Source organism: Drosophila miranda (genome assembly GCF_003369915.1).
Source record: "Drosophila miranda strain MSH22 chromosome Y unlocalized genomic scaffold, D.miranda_PacBio2.1 Contig_Y1_pilon, whole genome shotgun sequence".
Classification (NCBI taxonomy): Eukaryota; Metazoa; Arthropoda; class Insecta; order Diptera; family Drosophilidae; genus Drosophila; species Drosophila miranda.
Window position 1 is genome coordinate 41,021,800 of NW_022881603.1, and position 16,725 is coordinate 41,038,524.

At 43.4% G+C, this 16,725-nt stretch overlaps 1 protein-coding gene across 1 annotated transcript; it reads left to right on the forward strand.

Moving 5' to 3' along the window:
- The first annotated feature begins 5,889 nt into the window (after window positions 1-5,889).
- Window positions 5,890-8,916, forward strand: LOC117191788 (muscle-specific protein 20-like). Its single transcript, XM_033396552.1, has 3 exons — window positions 5,890-5,961; window positions 7,985-8,317; window positions 8,402-8,916. Exons 1-3 carry the CDS (start codon window positions 5,932-5,934, stop codon window positions 8,591-8,593), a joined length of 555 nt encoding a protein of 184 aa, XP_033252443.1. The 5' UTR covers window positions 5,890-5,931; the 3' UTR covers window positions 8,594-8,916.
- The last annotated feature ends 7,809 nt before the right edge of the window (window positions 8,917-16,725 follow it).

Consider the following 16,725-nt stretch of genomic DNA (forward strand, 5'->3'; position numbering starts at 1 on the left):
GATTTGTGGTAAAAGTGGATGTGTGTAACGTCCAAAAGGAATCGTTTCCGACCCCATAAAGTATATATATTCTTGATCAGCATCAATAGCCGAGTCGATTGAGCCATGTCTGTCTGTCCGTCTGTCCGTCCGTCCGTCTGTCCGTCTGTCCGTCCCCTTCAGCGCCTAGCGCTCAAAGACTATAAGAGCTAGAGCAACGATGTTTTGGATCCAGACTTCTGTGATATGTCACTGCTACAAAAATATTTCAAAACTTCGCCCCACCCACTTCCGCCCCCACAAAGGATGAAAATCTGTGGCATCCACAATTTTAAAGATATAAAAAAACCAAAAACGTAGAATTGTAGAGAATGACCATATCTTTAAGACTGCGGAATCTGAATTGGCTCGTATTATTAATATACCCAGCATCAAGAAAACAATTTCATTTTTTCTCGCCCTGTCTCTCTCTATCACACACGTAGCATAGGCGGCTTTGCTTAGAGTAAAACATTAGCGCCTAGATCTCAGAGACTACAAAAGCTAGAGCAACCAAATTTGGTATCCACACTCCTAATATATCGGACCGAGACGAGTTTGTTTCAAAATTTCGCCACACCCCCTTCCGCCCCCGCAAAGGACGAAAATCTGGGGATATTCAAAAATCTCAGAGACTATTAAGGCTAGAGTAACCAAATTTGTTATCCGCACTCCTGTTAGATCTTACTATAAAACGTAAATCTCAAAATTTCGCCTCACCCCCTTCCGCCCACGCAAAGGACGAAAAGCTGTTGCATCCACAATATTGCACTTTCGAGAAAACTAAAAACGCAGAATCATAGATAATGACCATATCTATCAGATTGCTGAATCTGGATCAGATCAGATCATTTTTATAGCCAATAGGAACAAATCAATTTGCAGTGGCTACGCAGCGCCCGACGTCACGCTCAGACTGATTTTCTGTCTCTCTCGCACGCACTCTTTGTCGTGTCGTTTAATATTAGCGGCGTCTGCCGGAGGAGAGCCATACTGACTTAGTATCGGGTATAACCGTAGAGTTGCGGTGTCCGCAGCAACTCACAACGTTCCCCCTCGTTTTTATACCCGATACTCAAAATGAGTATTGGGGTATATTAGATTTGTGGTAAAAGTGGATGTGTGTAACGTCCAAAAGGAATCGTTTCCGACCCCATAAAGTATATATATTCTTGATCAGCATCAATAGCCGAGTCGATTGAGCCATGTCTGTCTGTCCGTCTGTCCGTCTGTCCGTCCGTCCGTCTGTCCGTCTGTCCGTCCCCTTCAGCGCCTAGTGCTCAAAGACTATAAGAGCTAGAGCAACGATGTTTTGGATCCAGACTTCTGTGATATGTCACTGCTACAAAAATATTTCAAAACTTCGCCATACCCACTTCCGCCCCCACAAAGGATGAAAATCTGTGGCATCCACAATTTTAAAGATATGAAAAAACCAAAAACGTAGAATTGTAGAGAATGACCATATCTTTAAGACTGCAGAATCTGAATTGGATCGTATTATTATTATAGCCAGCATCAAGAAAACAATTTCATTTTTTCTCGCCCTGTCTCTCTCTAACACACACGTAGCATAGGCGGCTTTGCTTAGAGTAAAACATTAGCGCCTAGATCTCAGAGACTACAAAAGCTAGAGCAACCAAATTTGGTATCCACACTCCTAATATATCGGACCGAGACGAGTTTGTTTCAAAATTTCGCCACACCCCCTTCCGCCCCCACAAAGGACGAAAATCTGGGGATATTCAAAAATCTCAGAGACTATTAAGGCTAGAGTAACCAAATTTGTTATCCGCACTCCTGTTAGATCTTTCTATAAAACGATTATCTCAGAATTTCGCCCCACCCCTTTCGCCCACACAAAGGACGAAAATCTGTTGCATCCACAATATTGCACATTCGAGAAAACTAAAAACGCAGAATCATATATAATGACCATATCTATCAGATTGTTGAATCTGGATCAGATCAGATAATTTTTATAGCCAAAAGGAACAAATCAATTTGCAGTGGCTACGCAGCCCCCGACGTCACGCTCAGACTGATTTTCTGTCTCTCTCGCACGCACTCCTTGTCGTGTCGTTTAATATTAGCGGCGTCTGCCGGAGGAGAGCCATACTGACTTAGTATCGGGTATAACCGTAGAGTTGCGGTGTCCGCAGCAACTCACAACGTTCCCCCTCGTTTTTATACCCGATACTCAAAATGAGTATTGGGGTATATTAGATTTGTGGTAAAAGTGGATGTGTGTAACGTCCAAAAGGAATCGTTTCCGACCCCATAAAGTATATATATTCTTGATCAGCATCAATAGCCGAGTCGATTGAGCCATGTCTGTCTGTCCGTCTGTCCGTCCGTCCGTCTGTCCGTCCCTTCAGCGCCTAGTGCTCAAAGACTATAAGAGCTAGAGCCACGATGTTTTGGATCCAGACTTCTGTGATATGTCACTGCTACAAAAATATTTCAAAACTTCGCCATACCCACTTCCGCCCCCACAAAGGATGAAAATCTGTGGCATCCACAATTTTAAAGATATGAAAAAACCAAAAACGTAGAATTGTAGAGAATGACCATATCTTTAAGACTGCAGAATCTGAATTGGATCGTATTATTATTATAGCCAGCATCAAGAAAACAATTTCATTTTTTCTCGCCCTGTCTCTCTCTAACACACACGTAGCATAGGCGGCTTTGCTTAGAGTAAAACATTAGCGCCTAGATCTCAGAGACTACAAAAGCTAGAGCAACCAAATTTGGTATCCACACTCCTAATATATCGGGCCGAGACGAGTTTGTTTCAAAATTTCGCCACACCCCCTTCCGCCCCCGCAAAGGACGAAAATCTGGGGATATTCAAAAATCTCAGAGACTATTAAGGCTAGAGTAACCAAATTTGTTATCCGCACTCCTGTTAGATCTTACTATAAAACGTTTATCTCAGAATTTCGCCCCACCCCCTTTCGCCCACACAAAGGACGAAAATCTGTTGCATCCACAATATTGCACGTTCGAGAAAACTAAAAACGCAGAATCATAGATAATGACCATATCTATCAGATTGCTGTATCTGGATCAGATCGGATCATTTTTATACCCAAAAGGAACAAATCAATTTGCACTGGCTATGCAGCGCCCGACATCACGCTCAGACTGATTTTCTGTCTCTCTCGCACGCACTCTTTGTCGTGTCGTTCAAGATTAGCGGCGTCTGCCGGAGGAGAGCCATACTGACTTAGTATCGGGTATAACCGTAGAGTTGCGGTGTCCGCAGCAACTCACAACGTTCCCCCTCGTTTATTATATATATTGTTTATACTATTTTAGGGTATACAAATAAATTATGTCGACAAACAAATGCAAATTGAATCTAAAGGTAAGCCAAAAGTCTCTCCAGCTCCAGGTCCAGGAGTTCTCTGCCGTTTGCGTTTTGCCTATTTCGCTTGAATTGTTAGGGCCAACATTGGGCAAATGGTAAACAGAATAATATCAGAGAATTTTACCGCCACACAGCCTTTTTCGAAATGTTTTTCTGGCTAGAGCTGCAACAATGTGAAAATGTGAAATTTAATTGCTTTTATCGGAAAGATGCGGGAAAATGTCTAGAGAAATTATGAGAAAACTTATAAATAACTATTCCCGCCGACCAATGCGAGCCGCTGTTTATTTCTGTTGGCCAAATGACGACATTGGGCGTGATTTTCCAATTAAATGTTTGGCTTAAATAAATAATGTGTCTATTCTTAGCCGAAGGAACTTACTCGGACACTCGGAGGCACGAGTGCCGTTTCTGTTTGTTGATAAATGGAATTGCAGGACAATGCTCGACTCAATTTTCGTTTCCGCTCCACTGTGAGCATCCAACGGAAGCGGCCAGAAATGCCAGCAAGTGGTTGAGTCCCCGCCCAGATCCTGTTTCAGCTACTGCCTTACAGCCAGCTCCAGCTTCCACGACCTAATTTTCGCCTGACTTCATTTGGGATACGCGTCGGCCGTTTTGGGTTGTTGGCCATTTCAGTGGACCGAATTGGTTGGATGGGGTGGGTCTTCCTCAGGCCTTTGTGGAGTTTTTATGCTGATTTATGGGAAAATAATCCCCACGAATTTAGCGTCAAGTGCGTCTGGGTAAACTAGCTTGCTCTCCCGAATGTTTGCGCACTAGAATCCAATTTTCCTAGACAAACACGAGCCACCTATGTATGTACATGCACCTACATAATGGGGAATGAGAATGCACGACCAAGCTTGTACTAGCAAGTTTGTACTAGCGGTTCTGTGGAACATTCATTTAATAAAACATCTCTCTTCGAGGAGGTGCGACTGAACTTTGGCAGACAAGTCAGAGCACCTTGGCCGCGCGGCAGCCTTGTCGTGTCTTTTTCCTCTTGTAGTGACATTTGGAAGATTTTTTGGACGGCAACAGACAGTCGCTTGATGTCCCCCTAAAGTGTTTTTCAATAACACGCAGCGCATAATTCAACTTAATTGTCTGGACATTAAAGCATCTCCGGCCTTGATTTTTATACCCGATACTCAAAATGAGTATTGGGGTATATTAGATTTGTGGTAAAAGTGGATGTGTGTAACGTCCAGAAGGAATCGTTTCCGACCCCATACAGTATATATATTCCTGATCAGCATCAAAAGCCGAGTCGATTGATCCCTGTCTGTCTGTCCGTCTGTCCGTCCGTCCGTCCGTCCGTCTGTCCGTCCCCTTCAGCGCCTAGTGCTCAAAGACTATAAGAGCTAGAGCAACGATGTTTTGGATCCAGACTTCTGTGATATGTCACTGCTACAAAAATATTTCAAAACTTCGCCCCGCCCACTTCCGCCCCCACAAAGAACGAAAGTCTGTGGCATCGAGATTTTTAAAGATACGATAAAACCAAAAACGCAGAATCGTAGAGGATGACTATATGTTCTAGAATGTAAAATCTCAACCAGATCGTATAATTTTTATAGCCAGAATCAAGAAAACAATTTCATTCTTTCTCGCCCTGTCTCTCTCTATAACACACAGGTTTCCTGGTCGGTTTTGCCAATTGCAAAATATGAGTTCAAGGATCTCAGAACCTATAAAAGCCAGAGCAACCAAATTTGGTATCCACACTCCTGTGATATCGGACCTTGACCGTTTCGTGTCCAAATTTCGCCACACCCCCTTCCGCCCCGCAAAGGACGAAAATCTAGAGCATCCACAAATCTCAGAGACTATTAAGGCTAGAGTAACCAAATTTGATATCCGCACTTCTGTTAGATCTCACTATAAAACGTATATCTCAGAATTTCGCCCCACCCCCCCCCCCCCCCAAAGGACAAAAATCTGTTGCATCCACAATATTGGACATTCGAGAAAACTAAAAACGCAGAATCATAGATAATGACCATATCTATTAGATTGCTAAATCTGGAAGAGATCGGATCATTTTTGTAGCCAAAAGCAAGAAATCAATTTGCAGTTGCCACGCAGCGGCGACGTCACGCTCAGACTGATTTTCTGTCTCTCTCGCACGCACTCTTTGTCGTGTCGTTTAATATTAGAGGCGTCTGCCGGAGGAGAGCCATACTGACTAAGTATCGGGTATAAATGTAGAGTTGCGGTCTCCGCAGCAACTCACAACGTTCCCCCTCGTTTTCTGATGATATTCTAAAATTATATCGCACGACTCATGGGGGCATCAGTCGTGATCGGACCAAAAAGATGTATAGGCACAGGAACGCCCACGCTTCGGAATTCTCGTAGCCGACTCCGAATTCGGATATATTTTTGGAAAATTCTTGAACGATGCTCGTACTGCGGGAGTGGGCCCCCTCGTGATTTAAAAGCCGCATACGCCCCGTAGCCAGGCATCAGTGTTAGCTTGCCCAGGCTTTAGAGAAGAACATAACCCAACGCCCCCAAAAACACAACACAAAATGTCTCTTGAACGTGCTGTTCGTGCCAAGGTGAATACCAATTGTGGAAAAATAAAGAAAATGCAAAAGGAAAAAATGTATTTCAAACGAGGGGGAACGTTGTGAGTTGCTGCGGACACCGCAACTCTACAGTTATACCCGATACTAAGTCAGTATGGCTCTCCTCCGGCAGACGCCGCTAATATTAAACGACACGACAAAGAGTGCGTGCGAGAAAGACAGAAAATCAGTCTGAGCGTGACGTCGGGCGCTGCGTAGCCACTGCAAATTGATTTGTTCCTATTGGCTATAAAAATGATCTGATCTGATCCAGATTCAGCAATCTGATAAATATGGTCATTATCTATAATTCTGCGTTTTTAGTTTTCTCGAATGTGCAATATTGTGGATGCAACATATTTTCGTCCTTTGTGTGGGCGGAAGGCGGTGGGGTAAAATTTTGAGATACACGTTTTATAGTAAGATCAAACAGGAGTGCGGATACCAAATTTGGTTACTCTAGCCTTAATAGTCTCTGAGATTTTTGAATATCCCCAGATTTGCGGGGGCGGAAGGGGGTGTGGCGAAATTTTGAAACAAACTCGTCTCGATCCGATATATTAGGAGTGTGGATACCAAATTTGGATGCTCTAGCTTTTGTAGTCTCTGAGATCTAGGCGCTAATGTTTTACTCTAAGCAAAGCCGCCTATGCTACGTGTGTGTTAGAGAGAGACAGGGCGAGAAAAAATGAAATTGTTTTCTTGATGCTGGCTATAATAATAATACGATCCAATTCAAATTCTGCAGTCTAAACGATGTGGTCATTCTCTACGAAGTGGGCGGGGCGAAGCAACAATCCGTTCTATAAATGACTCGTATATATGTAGGTATGTTCGGGTATATCATCATATCGTATCGTCGTTATAAACCAAACATAAACAGCCAAAACGAGGGGGAACGTTGTGAGTTGCTGCGGACACCGCAACTCTACAGTTATACCCGATACTAAGTCAGTATGGCTCTCCTCCGGCAGACGCCGCTAATATTAAACGACACGACAAAGAGTGCGTGCGAGAGAGACAGAAAATCAGTCTGAGCGTGACGTCGGGCGCTGCGTAGCCACTGCAAATTGATTTGTTCCTATTGGCTATAAAAATGATCTGATCTGATCCAGATTCAGCAATCTGATAGATATGGTCATTATCTATGATTCTGCGTTTTTAGTTTTCTCGAATGTGCAATATTGTGGATGCAACAGATTTTCGTCCTTTGTGTGGGCGGAAGGGGGTGGGGTCAAATTTTGAGATACACGTTTTATAGATCAAACAGGAGTGCGGATACCAAATTTGGTTACTCTAGCCTTAATAGTCTCTGAGATTTTTTAATATCCCCAGATTTTCGTCCTTTGCGGGGGCGGAAGGGGGTGTGGCGAAATTTTGAAACAAACTCGTCTCGATCCGATATATTAGGAGTGTGGATACCAAATTTGGTTGCTCTAGCTTTTGTAGTCTCTGAGATCTAGGCGCTAATGTTTTACTCTAAGCAAAGCCGCCTATGCTACGTGTGTGTTAGAGAGAGACAGGGCGAGAAAAAATGAAATTGTTTTCTTGATGCTGGCTATAATAATAATACGATCCAATTCAAATTCTGCAGTCTAAAAGATGTGGTCATTCTCTACGAAGTGGGCGGGGCGAAGTTTTGAAATATTTTTGTAGCAGTGACATATCACAGAAGTCTGGGTCCAAGACATCGTTGCTCTAGCTCTTATAGTCTTTGAGCACTAGGCGCTGAAGGGGACGGACAGACGGACAGACAGACATGGCTCAATCGACTCGGCTATTGATGCTCATCAAGAATATATATACTTTATGGGGTCGGAAACGATTCCTTCTGGACGTTACACACATCCACTTTTACCACAAATCTAATATACTCCAATACTCATTTTGAGTATAGGGTTTAAAAAAAACTGAAAAGAAAAACGATACAAAGTGCAACAAAATTAAGAAAATCCTATGTTGCTATTGCTAAAGTTTTGTTTGTTTTCGTTTGATCCTCGCTCGCTCCCCATAGATTTCCGGCAAGCGCAATCCCGAGATGGACAAGGAGGCTCCGGAGTGGGTGGAGTCCATCATTGGTGAGAAGTTCCCCGCCGGCCAGGCCTACGAGGATGTGCTCAAGGACGGCCAGGTGCTGTGCAAGCTGATCAACATCCTGTCCCCCAATGCCGTGCCCAAGGTCAACTCCTCGGGCGGCCAGTTCAAGTTCATGGAGAACATCAACAACTTCCAGAAGGCTCTCAAGGAGTACAGTGTGCCCGACATCGATGTCTTCCAGACAGTTGATCTCTACGAGAAGAAGGACATTGCCAATGTCACCAACACCATCTTCGCCCTGGGCCGTGCTGTAAGTTTCACTCCCTGACCAGCAAACCCTACTCTCTGCTCCTGCTTTGTGGATACAATTAACCGCGACTTAATCTCATTGTAGACCTACAAGCACGACGACTTCAAGGGTCCCTTCCTGGGCCCCAAGCCCGCCGATGAGTGCAAGCGCGACTTCACCGACGAGCAGCTGAAGGCCGGCCAGACCATTGTCGGTCTCCAGGCTGGCTCCAACAAGGGTGCCACCCAGGCCGGCCAGAACCTTGGCACTGTCCGCAAAATTCTGCTCGGCAAGTAAACGGTTATTTTGTGCGGACGGACGATGGATGATGGACGTACGATAGATGCCCCCATCTGTCTTTGGTTTTTCTACACGATATATCCATATGTATGCTAGTTTTATATAAACACACACCACAAAAACACAATATATACATATATATATTTATATGAAACATCAACACAAAAATATTCCTCACCAACAACAAAAACAAAACAAAAATCACTCACACAAAACAACACAAAAGCAACGCATAGGCTTATAGAACCTTTACAGCCTTTAAATTAAGTATACTCGTACGCCTAAGTTAATCTATATAAAATAAAGTAATGAAAAATCCCACACTTCCTTTTGCACTTGCACTTCCACTTTGATTTCGATTCTAATTCCACCATTCAATAACCTTGAGCTCTCCGATCGTACTCTTGCTGTTGTTTTTGTCTTTGCTTTTGATTTTGCCCCAACCCCAATGAGCACCAAATGTTCGCAACAATCCGTTCTATAAATGACTCGTATATATGTAGGTATGTTCGGGTATATCATCATATCGTATCGTCGTTATAAACCCAACATAAACAGCCAAAAAAATTCCACTGAAGCGTGTCGAGGTCAAACGGTCATGAAGATTCAGTATATATGCACATATAATGAATATATATATTCGGGCAGGAATTTCCCCCAAAAAAACAGAGTCTCACCTGGCGGAGGCGCGAAATAATTCTATCTATATAAGCATAGCTATACCTTCTACCTAATGTATATGTATGTGTGTGTTTCAAATAAATATATTTCAGGTGCAACAATTATGAGAGAGTGCCAAAACTGAGAAAGGCCAGACGGATTTCAGCATATTCCGCGTCCTCAGCTGCTGTATCTCATGATTTCTTCATTTATTTAAAAGAGAAATAAATCAAATACATTATACATATGTCATACGGTTGGCAGAGAGTATGAACACTTTGTAGGGACGTTTGGAGCCCCCCAAGAATTAAGAAGTGAAATTCAATCATTTGTTACGATTATTCGACGGAATATTCCAGTATTTACGCCACGATTAGTTAGATTTATAATCCTGCCTCTCTTTTTTACATGTTTGACTTAGTAAGAGTATTTTGGACTTCGGGCTGCCCCGAATTCGTTATGTTCTTAAATTAAATATTTGCCTAATTAGTTTTGGCTAATTGCAGCGCTCTCTAATACTTTCTTTATACTTTTATATCCTATATAGAAACATTCATAATTCCAATAAATCCAAAAAAAACGAGGGGGAACGTTGTGAGTTGCTGGGGAGACCGCAACTCTACATTTATACCCGATACTAAGTCAGTATGGCTCTCCTGCGGCAGACGCCGCTAATATTAAACGACACGACAAAGAGAGCGTGCGAGAGAGATAGAAAATCAGTCTGAGCGTGACGTCGGGCGCTGCGTAGCCATTGCAAATTGATTTCTTGCTTTTCGCTATAAAAATGATCCGATCTGATCCAGATTCAGCAACCGGATAGATATGGTCATTCTCTATGATTCTGCGTTTTTAGTTTTCTCGAATCTGCAATATTGTGGATGCAACAGATTTTCGTCCTTTGTGGGGGCGGAACGGGGTATGTCGAAATTTTGAGATATACGTTTTATAGTGAGATCTAACAGAAGTGCGGATACCAAATTTGGTTACTCTAGCCCTAATAGTCTCGGAGATTTGTGGATGCCCCAGATTTTCGTCCTTTACGCGGGCGGAAAGGGGTGTGGCGAAATTTTGACACAAAACGGTCAAGGTCCGATATCACAGGAGTGTGAATACCAAATTTGGTTGCTCTGGCTCTTATAGGTTCTGAGATCCTTGAACTCATATTTTGCAATTGGCAAAACAGACCATGAAACCTGTGTGTTAGAGAGAGACAGAGCGAGAAAGAATGAAATTGTTTTCTTGATTCTGGCTATAATAATTATACGATCTGGTTAAGATTTTATTAAGATTTATTTTATAGCCAATAGGAACAAATCAATTTGCAGTGGCTACGCAGCGCCCGACGTCACGCTCAGACTGATTTTCTGTCTCTCTCGCACGCACTCTATGTCGTGTATCGTCGCCATACTGATTTAGTATCGGGTATAACCGTAGAGTTGCGGTGTCCGCAGCAACTCACAACGTTCCCCTCGTTTTTTTTATACCCGATACTCAAAATGAGTATTGGGGTATATTAGATTTGTGGTAAAAGTGGATGTGTGTAACGTCCAGAAGGAATCGTTTCCGACCCCATAAAGTATATATATTCTTGATCAGCATCAATAGCCGAGTCGATTGAGCCCTGTCTGTCTGTCCGTCTGTCCGTCCGTCCGTCTGTCCGTCTGTCCGTCCCCTTCAGGGCCTTGTGCTCAAAGACTATAAGATCTAGAGCAACGATGTTTTGGATCCAGACTTCTGTGATATGTTACTGCTACAAAAATATTTCAAAACTTCGCCCCGCCCACTTCCGCCCCCACAAAGGACGAAAATCTGTGGCATCCACATTTTTAAAGATATGAGAAAACCAAAAACGCAGAATTGTAGAGGATGACCATATCTTCTAGAGTGCAATCTGAACCAGATCGTATACTGATTATAGCCAGAATCAAGAAAGCAATTTCATTCTTTCTCGCTCTGACTCTCTCTAACACACAGGTTTCATAGTCGGTTTTGCCAATTGCAAAATATGAGTTCAAGGATCTCAGAACCTATAAGAGCCAGAGCAACCAAATTTGGTATCCACACTCCTGTAATATCGGACCTTGACCGTTTCGTGTCCAAATTTCGCCACACCCCCTTCCGCCCCCGCAAAGGACGAAAATCTGGGGCATCCACAAATCTCAGAGACTATTAAGGCTAGAGTAACGAAATTTGGTATCCGCACTTCTGTTAGATCTCACTATAAAACGTATATCTCATAATTTCGCCCCACCCTCTTCCGCCCCCACAAAGGACGAAAATCTGTTGCATCCACAATATTGCACATTCGAGAAAACTAAAAACGCAGAATCATAGATAACGACCATATCTATCAGATTGCTGAATCTGGATCAGATCGGATTATTTTTGTAGCCAAAAGCAAGAAATCAATTTTCAGTGGCTACGCAGCGCCCGACGTCACGCTCAGACTGATTTTCTGTCTCTCTCGCACGCACTCTTTGTCGTGTCGTTTAATATTAGCGGCGTCTGCCGGAGGAGAGCCATACTGACTTAGTATCGGGTATAGCCGTAGAGTTGCGGTGTCCGCAGCAACTCACAACGTGCCCCCTCGTTTTAGACTTAGGAAATGGTGCTCCAGTCACCAGGAAGTACTTGAGGGAACACCTGAAGATGACATAGAGAAGTTCCTAAAGTTTAATGATGGAAGCGACATTGCCAAAACTCTCGGCTTAGCGTGGGACCCTGCTTCGGATCAGCTGCTTTTTGCCTTGTCCGCACTGGACACAAACTCAAAGCCATCAAAGCGGTCGGTTTTATCTACGATTGCGCGGTTCTACGACCCTCTTGGATTGATAAATCCAGTCATTGTCAGGTGCAAAATCTTCCTCCAATGCGTTGGCCACTAGCTAGAGTGGTCGATGTCGTTTTGGGCAAGGACGGAGTGTGTCGCTTCGCTGACTTGAAGACATCCTCAGGAAACATCAGGAGGGCCGTCACTCGGCTATGTTTGCTGCCCCTTAAGGAATCTGTTGAGAGACTAGCTCCCAACGGGGGGAGTATGTTCGGGCCAGCCGCTGAAGAATAACCGTAACTTTAACATTATTATTGTATGAGCAGAGAGAGCCGCCTATGTTGTAAAACGTTGACGTTCTGCAGAGCTGCTGCGCTCTCCCGCTAAAGGGGCTCTCTGCCGCCGCCAATTCGGCAACTACTTTGATCTGCTGCCGCCACTTCGGCAATCACTTTGATCTAACGCCGTCGTCTATAGTTTAGTTCTATGCTAACCCCTCTGCGCATTGGTTGCATATCGATCTCGCATAAAGTTTATCTGGCAATAGCAAGCAATCGGCTTCCGCTAAGCCACCAAGATTAAATACGAATTAAAAAGTTTAACCCAAAATCTCTTTTCATTTTTGAAACACATAGGTGCCAAAAAGCTTTGCATCTCAAACACATAGTAATGTAATTTTTATATAATTAATAATAACCAATAATAATTTATTATGAAACAACAACTAATTTTTGATTTTTATACCCGATACTCAAAATGAGTATTGGGGTATATTAGATTTGTGGTAAAAGTGGATGTGTGTAACGTCCAGAAGGAATCGTTTCCGACCCCATAAAGTATATATATTCTGGATCAGCATCAATAGCCGAGTCGATTGAGCCCTGTCTGTCTGTCTGTCTGTCTGTCCGTCTGTCCGTCTGTCCGTCCGTCCGTCTGTCCGTCTGTCCGTCCCTTCAGCGCCTAGTGCTCAAAGACTATAAGAGCTAGAGCAACGATGTTTTGGATCCAGACTTCTGTGATATGTCACTGCTACAAAAATATTTCAAAACTTCGCCCCACCCACTTCCGCCCCCACAAAGGATGAAAATCTGTGGCATCCACAATTTTAAAGATATAAAAAAACCAAAAACGTAGAATTGTAGAGAATGACCATATCTTTAAGACTGCGGAATCTGAATTGGATCGTATTATTATTATAGCCAGCATCAAGAAAACAATTTAATTTTTTCTCGCCCTGTCTCTCTCTATCACACACGTAGCATAGGCGGCTTTGCTTAGAGTAAAACATTAGCGCCTAGATCTCAGAGACTACAAAAGCTAGAGCAACCAAATTTGGTATCCACACTCCTAATATATCGGACCGAGACGAGTTTGTTTCAAAATTTCGCCACACCCCCTTCCGCCCCCGCAAAGGACGAAAATCTGGGGATATTCAAAAATCTCAGAGACTATTAAGGCTAGAGTAACCAAATTTGTTATCCGCACTCCTGTTAGATCTTACTATAAAACGTGTATCTCAAAATTTCGCCTCACCCCCTTCCGCCCACACAAAGAACGAAAATCTGTTGCATCCACAATATTGCACTTTCGAGAAAACTAAAAACGCAGAATCATAGATAATGACCATATCTATCGGACCGAGACGAGTTTGTTTCAAAATTTCGCCACACCCCCTTCCGCCCCCGCAAAGGACGAAAATCTGGGGATATTCAAAAATCTCAGAGACTATTAAGGCTAGAGTAACCAAATGTGTTATCCGCACTCCTGTTAGATCTAACTATAAAACGTGTATCTCAAAATTTCGCCTCACCCCTTCCGCCCACACAAAGAACGAAAATCTGTTGCATCCACAATATTGCACTTTCGAGAAAACTAAAAACGCAGAATCATAGATAATGACCATATCTATCAGATTGCTGAATCTGGATCAGATCAGATCATTTTTATAGCCAATAGGAACAAATGAATTTGCAGTGGCTACGCAGCGCCCGACGTCACGCTCAGACTGATTTTCTGTCTCTCTCGCACGCACACTTTGTCGTGTCGTTTAATATTAGCGGCGTCTGCCGGAGGAGAGCCATACTGACTTAGTATCGGGTATAACCGTAGAGTTGCGGTGTCCGCAGCAACTCACAACGTTCCCCCTCGTTTATTATATATATTGTTTATACTATTTTAGGGTATACAAATAAATTATGTCGACAAACAAATGCAAATTGAATCTAAAGGTAAGCCAAAAGTCTCTCCAGCTCCAGGTCCAGGAGAACTCTGCCGTTTGCGTTTTGCCTTTTTCGCTTGAATTGTTAGGGCCAACATTGGGCAAATGGTAAACAGAATAATATCAGAGAATTTTCCCGCCACACAGCCTTTTTCGAAATGTTTTTCTGGCTAGAGCTGCAACAATGTGAAAATGTGAAATTTAATTGCTTTTATCGGAAAGATGCGGGAAAATGTCTAGAGAAATTATGAGAAAACTTATAAATAACTATTCCCGCCGACCAATGCGAGCCGTCTGTTTATTTCTGTTGGCCAAATGACGACATTGGGCGTGATTTTCCAATTAAATGTTTGGCTTAAATAAATAATGTGTCTATTCTTAGCCGAAGGAACTTACTCGGACACTCGGAGGCACGAGTGCCGTTTCTGTTTGTTGATAAATGGAATTGCAGGACAATGCTCGACTCAATTTTCGTTTCCGCTCCACTGTGAGCATCCAACGGAAGCGGCCAGAAATGCCAGCAAGTGGTTGAGTCCCCGCCCAGATCCTGTTTCAGCTACTGCCTTACAGCCAGCTCCAGCTTCCACGACCTAATTTTCGCCTGACTTCATTTGGGATACGCGTCGGCCATTTTGGGTTGTTGGCCATTTCAGTGGACCGAATTGGTTGGATGGGGTGGGTCTTCCTCAGGCCTTTGTGGAGTTTTTATGCTGATTTATGGGAAAATAATCCCCACGAATTTAGCGTCAAGTGCGTCTGGGTAAACTAGCTTGCTCTCCCGAATGTTTGCGCACTAGAATCCAATTTTCCTAGACAAACACGAGCCACCTATGTATGTACATGCACCTACATAATGGGGAATGAGAATGCACGACCAAGCTTGGACCAGGAGGTTTGTACTAGCGGTTCTGTGGAACATTCATTTAATAAAACATCTCTCTTCGAGGAGGTGCGACTGAACTTTGGCAGACAAGTCAGAGCACCTTGGCCGCGCGGCACGATTGTCGTGTCTTTTTCCTCTTGTAGTGACATTTGGAAGATTTTTTGGACGGCAACAGACAGTCGCTTGATGTCCCCCTAAAGTGTTTTTCAATAACACGCAGCGCATAATTCAACTTAATTGTCTGGACATTAAAGCATCTCCGGCCTTGATTTTTATACCCGATACTCAAAATGAGTATTGGGGTATATTAGATTTGTGGTAAAAGTGGATGTATGTAACGTCCAGAAGGAATCGTTTCCGACCCCATACAGTATATATATTCCTGATCAGCATCAATAGCCGAGTCGATTGATCCCTGTCTGTCTGTCCGACCGTCCGTCCGTCCGTCCGTCCGTCTGTCCGTCCCCTTCAGCGCCTAGTGCTCAAAGACTATAAGAGCTAGAGCAACGATGTTTTGGATCCAGACTTCTGTGATATGTCACTGCTACAGAAATATTTCAAAACTTCGCCCCGCCCACTTCCGCCCCCACAAAGAACGAAAGTCTGTGGCATCGAGATTTTTAAAGATACGATAAAACCAAAAACGCAGAATCGTAGAGGATGACTATATGTTCTAGAAGGTAAAATCTCAACCAGATCGTATAATTTTTATAGCCAGAATCAAGAAAACAATTTCATTCTTTCTCGCCCTGTCTCTCTCTATAACACACAGGTTTCCTGGTCGGTTTTGCCAATTGCAAAATATGAGTTCAAGGATCTCAGAACCTATAAAAGCCAGAGCAACCAAATTTGGTATCCACACTCCTGTGATATCGGACCTTGACCGTTTCGTGTCCAAATTTCGCCACACCCCCTTCCGCCCCCGCAAAGGACGAAAATCTAGGGCATCCACAAATCTCAGAGACTATTAAGGCTAGAGTAACCAAATTTGATATCTGCCCTTCTGTTAGATCTCACTATAAAACGTATATCTCAGAATTTCGCCCCACCCCCCCCCAAAGGACAAAAATCTGTTGCATCCACAATATTGGACATTCGAGAAAACTAAAAACGCAGAATCATAGATAATGACCATATCTATTAGATTGCTAAATCTGGAAGAGATCGGATCATTTTTGTAGCCAAAAGCAAGAAATCAATTTGCAGTTGCCACGCAGCGGCGACGTCACGCTCAGACTGATTTTCTGTCTCTCTCGCACGCACTCTTTGTCGTGTCGTTTAATATTAGAGGCGTCTGCCGGAGGAGAGCCATACTGACTAAGTATCGGGTATAAATGTAGAGTTGCGGTCTCCGCAGCAACTCACAACGTTCCCCCTCGTTTTCTGATGATATTCTAAAATTATATCGCACGACTCATGGGGGCATCAGTCGTGATCGGACCAAAAAGATGTATAGGCACAGGAACGCCCACGCTTCGGAATTCTCGTAGCCGACTCCGAATTCGGATATATTTTTGGAAAATTCTTGAACGATGCTCGTACTGCGGGAGTGGGCCCCCTCGTGATTTAAAAGCCGCATACGCCCCGTAGCCAGG

Coding starts and splice junctions, on each gene's coding strand:
- LOC117191788 (XM_033396552.1), top strand. CDS start 5,932: ATGTCTCTTGAACGTGCTGTTCGTGCCAAG. Junction 5,962..7,984: donor AACGTGCTGTTCGTGCCAAG/GTGAATACCAAT, acceptor CGCTCCCCATAG/ATTTCCGGCAAGCGCAATCC. Junction 8,318..8,401: donor TCTTCGCCCTGGGCCGTGCT/GTAAGTTTCACT, acceptor ATCTCATTGTAG/ACCTACAAGCACGACGACTT.